Below are 8,907 nucleotides of genomic sequence, written 5' to 3' on the forward strand. Positions count from 1 at the left end.
TTCTAAATCCAAACCTGAAACTAAGGGGCTGTTTGATTGCATATAGTTATAATTGCACTGCAGTTATAATTATATATAAATTCAAATTCGGTGTTTAATTTGATGCATCTGAATTCAACTACTGTAGCTGGAATTGTATGAGAAGATTCAACTCTAATAGTTGAAGTTATGCTCAAATTGGAGAGAGTAATTTTGAACAAAAGATAAGTTTATATCTCTAATCACTTTTTAAATCGAAGATATCTTTTTCTATATTAAAAGAGTAATCTTACTATCACATATTAAATGATAAAATTTTACAAATACACTACTCAACTACATTGCAGCACTTTCTACCGTGTCGATCCAAACATGATATATATATTTATGACTGCTATTTCTAGCTATATATTTCTAACTGCATGTATCTTCAACTATACTTATTTTTAATTATATTCAACTAATCAGCCCCAAGCGCTTGATTGATTAATTAAAAATGTAGAAAAAAAATTATTATTTAGAAAGTGAGCGATCACTTTTTGTTGTTTAGTTTGTCTAATAAGTGTTTAACAGATTTTTAAAATTTCTCGCTTCTTATGTTTGGTTGCTTATAAATTATTGGATAATAAAAATCAATTTTTATATGCTGATAACAAATATTGCCTATATTAAATTTTATTCTGAAAACAACATGCGATGTGTGCGGATATGTGATGGGGTGTTGGGGTAGACAAAGAATATGGATAAGATGGAAAGGTGGAAAAAGTCCTTGTTATCCCTTTTTTTGGCCAATTTGCATAAAAAATTCACTTATTTTGGACTTTTGTAAAAACGGACCACCTTTTTCATTTTTGCAAATTCGGTCCGAATTTTCAGCAAACTGACCAAAATACCCATATTATTTTTTCTCTTTCCTATTTCTCTCTCCTCTTCGTTTTTCTCGTTCTTTTTTTTTTTCTCTCGCCGAAAAAAGTAGTGAAGGTAGAGGCGGAGGCAGAAATGGTCCGTCTCGCCTCTCACCCTCATGCTCTCGCCCTTGCCCTTGCCCTCGCCCTCGCCCTCGCCCTCACCCACGCATCCCCCACCTTCCTTGCCTCCGATCCTGCCCAGGCCGTGCCACGACTTTTTTTTTTTTCTTTTCTTCTCCGACTCTCCTCCACCGTCTCCGACGACGACGTCTCTCTCGCCCTTCCCCGCACTTCTCGTCCCCGGCTCCGAGGCTGCAGCGCCGTAGTGACCTCCACGGTGTCGACGTCGGCGCCAGCGAAGATGCATGTCGTCGAAGGCGGCAGAGAAGGAGGGAGAAGGAGAGACGAGAAGGGCGGGAAAGGGCGAGAGAGACGTCGTCATCGGAGACGGTGGAGGAGCGGCAGGATCGGAGGCAAGGAAGGTGGGGGATGCGTGGGCGAGGGCGAGGGCGAGGGCGAGGGCGAGGGCAAGGGTGAGGACGAGAGCATGAGGGTGAGAGGTAAGGCGGACCATTTCCGCCTTCGCCTCTACCTTCACTACTTTTTTCGGCGAGAGAAAAAAAGAAAGAACGAGAGAAACGAAGAGGAGAGAGAAAGAGGAGAGAGAAAAAATAATATGGGTATTTTGGTCAGTTTGCTGAAAATTGGGACCGAATCTGCAAAAATGAAAAAGGTAGCCCGATTTTGCAAAAGCCCAAAATAAGTGGATTTTTTATGCAAATTGGCCCTTTTTTATGACTTTTATTTTATCAGATGAAATGTTTATAAAATAAGATCTCATTTTTTTGAAAATGTAAAATACGATCAATATCTTTTAATCAAACTATTGCAATTGGATTTGTTTACATTGGTCGGTTCTAATTCAGCCCGATCTAAGAAGGCGAGATATGTGTGGGAGAAGACGAGATACATGGAAGATCGAAAGTATCAAGAAAAGAAGATTCAAAAACACTAATAAATAATTAACTCGATCTGATTTTAATTTCTGAATACGTTTTTCGCTGCCCTCCGATTCCAACTCAAACAATCATAAAACTATAATTCCTAAAAATTTTACTTTTTATTTTTTTACTTTTCATCTACCAAACATGCCTTAAGTGAAAATGTTGCCCTAGCCAACTTTCATTGGCTCCTTTTATCCCACAACAAAAAAAAAAAAAAAATCTCCAATGAGTGGGAGAAGGATTGATCCCATTTCCAGAAAAGGGAAGAGAAAGCAAAGTTCCCTCCCATGGTATTTTCCAATTTTGCCCCCAGCTAAAAGCATAACAAGGAAAGAGAGCTGTGTAAAGATCAGGGTCATAAAGGGTCAACAAGTGGAAATCTGACCTTGGGAATCCACAAACCCAACCCCTTACACCACACACAAACACAATATTTATATAAAAAAAGAAACAATTGTTGTTATTATTTACAATTTATTAATCTTATTCCTCTTCCTTTGAATCTTTTGGTTAAAAATTTACTAAGAACCCCTCAATTTCATAGAATTTTGTAATGGGACCTTCAACAATATTATTTCTTTATTGGCATTTATATGAGTTATTCTAATTAGTTAAGGAGGTGTTTGGTTTCTGAAAAAATTTAAAAAATTATTTTTTAAAAAACTATTTGTAAAAATTATTATTTTTTACATTATTTATTTATTTGATAAAAACTCTAAAATAGAATACATTACTTTTTCATAAGATCTAAACAATAAAGAAAAATAAAAAAAAAAAACTATATTTTCAAGAAATCAAACAGACAGAAAATATTTTTTCAGACAAACAACTATTTTCTTCGCTATTTTTTTTTTGGAAAAACAAACACCGTCTAAGCTAATGTTTTTAATAACTTTGTTTGCTACCACTTATTAACTATTTCAATTTTATTTTAAAATTAATTAAACTTATTAAATCTAACCAAAGTGTCTGTAGATTAAACAACAATTTTAATTTAATTGATTGATAGCACTCAAAAATTCAATTATAGCACTAAAAAAAACTATGAAGCGAATAATTACTCTAAAAACTTAAGCCGTTAGCAAATAATAATTTAATATTTTATATTTAATATCGTCCCTTATATTCCCTTGAGATTGTAATAGGTCGGGGCTAATGCCACTCAAAGTTACAAACATTTATTTTCTCTAAAATTTAGCGTTCGTTCGTTTGGTACTGAGATTCATATAACATTAATAATATAAAATAGAGTTAGGAAAAAAATATTGAGAAAAAAATGCTTCAATATTTTTTTTTAGTGAGAGGGTATGAAATGTATCATAACCAACTTATTGCGCTGTGCAAAATCACAGTATTACAGATGAAAATAAATACTGTAAAATTACACCACTAAATTAAAGAGGGGGAATTTCAGAACGGGCTACAATCGACGGATCTTCGTACATTTGTTCTAAATCTTTTCTACACCTCTTCTTCATCTTCCATTTGTATACCTTACTTTGTGCCAAAAAAAAAAAAAAAAAAAAAAAAAGTTGCTTCTCCTCAATAGAGTCCATTAAATGCACACGCAAAATCCGCTTGGTGAATAAGCTATTACAAGGAGCTTCTTTTGGCTTTTGCACCACGCAGAGTTAGCTTAAGCCCTAAGTCTTTTACTTACATACATATCTCGTGAGGACTAAATAATAAATAAATAAAAGATGTGGGGCGCTTAAAAATTTGTAACCGCCGCAAAGAAGGGTCCCCAAAGAAACCGCTATTAAAAGAGTCGGTTCATGGGGAGGGGTGGTTGGCGTGAAATGACAGTTTTGCCCCTTACGTGGCCGCCACATGCAATGTGAAATGACCAAAATGGCCTTGTGGGATTATACTTGTAGATAATGTAAAGTAATAAAATGTCTAGAGAGAGGTGCTCTTTAATTTGTTTTGATGATCTAATGCGCAATTTATGGTAAAATTTAAAAAAATATAAATGTGTGTTTAGGTTCTTTAGTGATGGTTAATTTATTAGTTAAACTTTCTCTTTCTTAATCTAATAATTTAATTAGGATATAAGCAAGTGTGGATTGCAATTACTAACTAATTATTTAAAAAATATGTGCTAATAAGAAGGACGCGCTCATCGCACTTAAGAGTCCAACTACAATACTTATATATATATAGAGTACGGCTGGGATACTATTGATAGCACCAAGCGTTTGGTGCTATCAAGTTTTCTGCTGTTAAATTTAATCTTTTGATTATTTTCATCCGTTAGATTATACTATTAAACCAATAACGTACTCAATCCTAGAGGGCCCACACATCCTAATCGTACATTTTTTCATCCGAGAGTCAAAAATCTAATAGCACCAATAACGTGGTGTTATTGATAATATTACAACCTAGTTATATATATATATATAAAAATATAATATGTTTCGATTTGACTTAATCCACATGTACATTGGATCTACTATTGAATCTCCTACAATTAGATTTATAGCGGGCAGTAGTCTTAGTAAATTAGATTCAACCGAACTAATTTTATTAGTTTCCTGGTCTTGTCACAGGACAAAAAGTTAGGCCTATTTCAAACAGCATTCCCTCTTCGAAATATCTACACCATTAATACAGCATGTGAAAATCGAATCCATACCACTAGCTCTAATATCACTTATGGATATCGTAAGTACTAACCAACTATACTAAAAATATATGCTAATAGAAAGGGCGCACCTATTATGCTTAAGGGCTTAGTTACAGCGTTTACGAATTTCGATCTAACTCAACTTACAAAGACGTTGGTCTATTGTTGGATTTTTCACCACATTAGGTTTATTACATACTGCAAAAGTTGGATTTTGTACCTTTATTATATTTTTTGGATTTATTAATTATCAGGTGTAGTAAAAGAAAGAAAGCAGAGGTAGCACCAATGAGACAGAAAACATTAAAATGGGTGTATTGCATTATTTAGTCATGGAAGTTTAAGACAATGTTTATTTAGATTACAAGAGTTCAATTTACTTTACTTGGGACACTGAACTTCAATTTCTTTTTATACTGTGTCACTTTCTTAATTAGCTCCATATAAATTTTCAAATAAAGCAACAAAATTATAGCTAATGCAATTACCATTTATATATATCACTACTATATAATTTATCTCAATGAGACGATATATGTAGCTACTAATTTAGTTATCAAATTATTTTTTGGATGCAATGTAATAATTAAACTATTTTTTTATGATGATTTGATAGCTTGAACCAACCAACAATTATTGCCACATTATTTTGAATTGTCAGATTTTTTTATTTCGAAAATAAATAGAAAGTTTGAGTACCAGTGACAAAATTGAACTTGCAAATCAAACTAAATTCAGTGGCAAAATTTAAATTTCATTGTAAGTTAAGCAACATATATGATATAAACTGTCCAAATAAAATAAAATACAAATTCTCCTCTGAAATTTTATTTGAAAAATATTATTTTTGAAAAATTTAGATATCTTCTAACTTGTTCACGAAATTTCTTATCCCCCAATCAACCTGTGGAGTCAAACATCATCCTTTCCCTCATTAAATAATAATATTAAATAGAGATGCACACGTGTCACAATATCAGCCGTCCATACGATTTAAGAATTTAATTTCGAAACGTAACGCACATTCAAAGTCAAAACCAATTTTAATTGCCACCCAAGAAACGTACAAACGCGAGGGCAATTTCGTAAATTCAACAAGTATCCCCCGCCGGGGCATTTTCGTAATTTTACCCCGTGCACCGACCTTGTCCTTAGAAAGGGTCGGTTCACGGTGTCAAACTATAAATGCGCGAAAAATTCAAAAGCGCTTCTCCTACTAGCCGTTTACTTTGAATGCGTCCCCATTGCGCATAAATCCCCTGTTCTCTCGTCCCCTTCCGCAAAACCCTAGCGCCATGAATCCAATTCGAGCCGAGCTTCGCATGTCCGCGGCGGGGGAAGCGGCTCCGACGACCGAGTCCGCGGCGGAGATCGCCCCGATGCTGTTGCGGACTCGGAGCTCAGCGGTGGGCGCCAAAGATCGCGCCTTTGAGGTGCCCCTCGCCCCCGGATCGGATCTTGCTTCTGGGTTCTCGTCGTTGAGCGATTTGGTTCGGGGATTTAGGGTTTTCAGGCGGAGCGCCGCCCCCGCGAGGTTCCTCTGCTTCTCCGGCGGCGGGTGGGTCGACATCGCCCGCCATGTGTTCGACGTATTGCGTCAGGGGTTTGTTCGCGGGAGAACGTCGGTCGAAGCTTCGGTTGATGGGAAGCTGTGTGTGTTCGATTTCCTCAGGATGGTTCGGGTCGAATTGGAGACCGGTGAGGCGAATTCGATCGCGTGGATTGATGTTGACGGGAAGTGCTTCTTCCCGAGGACGGTGTTGGATGATCAGCGGAAAGATGCCTCCTTTCCCAAGCTAGAGATTGCAATAAGAATCGCCGGTGATTCTTCATCGTCGTCGTCGGATTGTAATTCCAAGAAGAAGCGAGATTTTGCAGCGAATTCCACTCAAGAATGGTCCGACGAGAGTCCCGAGGCGTCCGCCATGCTTACCTCAGAAAGAGTAACAAGATGGACCAATTTGGAAGCTCTTGATGGTGGGGATAGATACTACAAGGTTGTGGAGAAACTGTTTCTCGCCGGGATGCGGAGACACGCGCCGAACACCGTCGTGACGTCGATACGGAAATGCTCACATGCCAGCCGCTCGACAAATTGCCGATTGAGAGCCTTTCAGTTGCAGACGCAGATGATGGGGGCTGTGAGGGGTGATGGCAATGTGAAGTTTGGGTGGTTCGGCGGGTCCGCGAGTGATGTGGCCGCTATCGCGGCTCACGGGTTCGGAAAGCCAAACAATGGTTCACTCGGCCCCGAGGCCCATGGGGTTGGTGTCCACCTAACGCCACCGCATTCTCCGTATCGGAGGTAAGATGTTTCATAGTTCGTAGAGATAGTCCTTTGACTTTTGATGAATTGTAATTTGGGCTCTAAATTTTTCGGTTTAATGGATTAGTTCTCGACTTTTATGTAGGAATATGAAATTGCGAGGCAAGATGCTTCATAGTTCATAGAGAGAATCCCTGGACTTCTGATGAATTGTGATTTGGGGCTCTAAATTTTTTGTTTGAACGGATTAGTTCTCGACTTCTATGTAGGAATACAAAATTGCGACTAAAAGATTTATGATTTTACTCATGATTTTTTAGATGGTGATTCACTTCTGTGATAATCAAATTTCTTGTTACTGAAAAAATGCACCTATTGCTAATATCGCAAAAATCAGATACTAGTATTAACTGATAGTGAAAAAATTATTGAAGTTTAGGATTATTAGTACCTATAACCATCTATAACCATCTAGCAAGATCAATTTTTGATCACTCTCTTGTTTGCTTTCAGCGCCTTGTTATCAGAAGCTGACGAGAAAGGCGAGCAGCACATCGTGCTGTGCCGTGTCCTTATGGGGAGAACCGAGCAAGTTTCAGAAGGTTCGTCGCAGTTCCATCCTAGCAGCGACGAGTACGATAGCGGGGTCGACGACCTTAAAAACCCTAGATGGTATATTGTTTGGAGCACTCACATGAACACTCACATACTCCCTGAGTATGTTGTGACCTATAGGTCATCAAACAAACAACAAAGTATGTTCTCAATCTTCTCTTTTTTTCACTACAGGAAAACATATTAAAAAAAAGTTGTTAGATGTTCTCTGTTTTTGGTTGTGATGTACTGTTTGAATTTGTAGGTTCACAGAGGATAGCAACTACTGAGAGAAAACCTCTTGTGGTTGGTCTTTGCTTCCCTAAGCTATTTTCAGAGATTGGGAGTATTCTTCCATCATCAGGAGCACAAAATTTAGAGATTTGGTACAAGGATTTCAAGGTAAATTATAAATGCTAACTCGACACTTCATCCCCAACATCTGTTCAAGGCTCTATATATTTGCCTGGCTGGTGCTTTTGTGAAGATGTTGCTCGAGTATAACTCTTTGAAGAAGCATGAATGTTTTTTGTTACACGTGTTAAAGTATCCTATACAACTACTCATTGCAGAAGAAGCAAAAGCTTTAAATTGGTGTATTTGCTCATTGTGATTGAAAGCTTATCTTTAGCTACTCGCAACAAGACACTTGGAACCTTCTTCTTTTTTTTTTAACTTGTTAACAAAAAGACCAGTTTCTTTAAGCTTCTGCTTTTGGAGTAGACAATCTGTTCCAGAAATCAGAATTTTTAAGTCTCAAACATATACTTGTAACTGCAGGAAGGGAAGATGAGGAAGGACGTGTTCATCAAATCCTTGAGGGCCCTCGTCGGCGACAAAGCATTAGCTTCATTAATCAAGAAAATTCGGGGATACTAACGAATATCTGTTCGAAGGTGATGCTGTGATTGCTGTCGCTTCATTGCACAAGCGGACAGAAAATTATATGTGAATCTATTATCTTCTTCTTGGGGTGTCGTTGTTTTCCTTATGAAAAAAGGACAAGTGATCTTCACTTGGATGAAATCCAGAAATTTTGAGTTTCAGCGAATCAATTGTCCCTTCTACATCCCTGATAGAAGGGTGCAAGAATTACAATTACAAGTAGTTGAACTTTATACAATGTAAGAAGTGATGTTGTATTACAAACGCAGCAAATTGTAACTCATGGCCATTTTGTTGGTTCCATAAATGGATTTATACGTCGAACAACTCGAGTCGCATTTAGTTTGCATTTGAGCCAACTGAGAGAGCTGTTCATCTTCCAAAAGCTCACAGGGTTAAAAAGTAGGGTGCTGGTGATAGCTGCATCTTTGCTTAAACCATGCAGAGAATTTGGCTTTGAATAGTGTTTGGCGACAGTGAACTACGACAATGAGATGGATGATCTATTACAGGTAAATTGAAATGGTTACACACAAGTGGTACCGACTCGTAAAGTGGATTAATATCCCTGTGAGGAATCATTTCTCCAATTGACTAGTTGGACCATTAAGCATAAGTTGTGCTGTTGATTACTGTGAGCAT

At 37.4% G+C, this 8,907-nt stretch overlaps 1 protein-coding gene across 1 annotated transcript; it reads left to right on the forward strand.

Annotated features, from left to right (window-relative positions):
- LOC109721821 (probable inactive poly [ADP-ribose] polymerase SRO2) lies at positions 5,716 to 8,592 on the forward strand. Its single transcript, XM_020249618.1, has 4 exons — positions 5,716 to 6,825; positions 7,300 to 7,541; positions 7,646 to 7,782; positions 8,161 to 8,592. The coding sequence occupies exons 1-4, from the start codon at positions 5,816 to 5,818 to the stop codon at positions 8,257 to 8,259; spliced, it is 1,488 nt and encodes a 495-aa protein (XP_020105207.1). The 5' UTR covers positions 5,716 to 5,815; the 3' UTR covers positions 8,260 to 8,592.

The sequence above is a fragment of the Ananas comosus genome, linkage group 15, assembly GCF_001540865.1.
Source record: "Ananas comosus cultivar F153 linkage group 15, ASM154086v1, whole genome shotgun sequence".
Lineage (NCBI taxonomy): Eukaryota > Viridiplantae > Streptophyta > Magnoliopsida > Poales > Bromeliaceae > Ananas > Ananas comosus.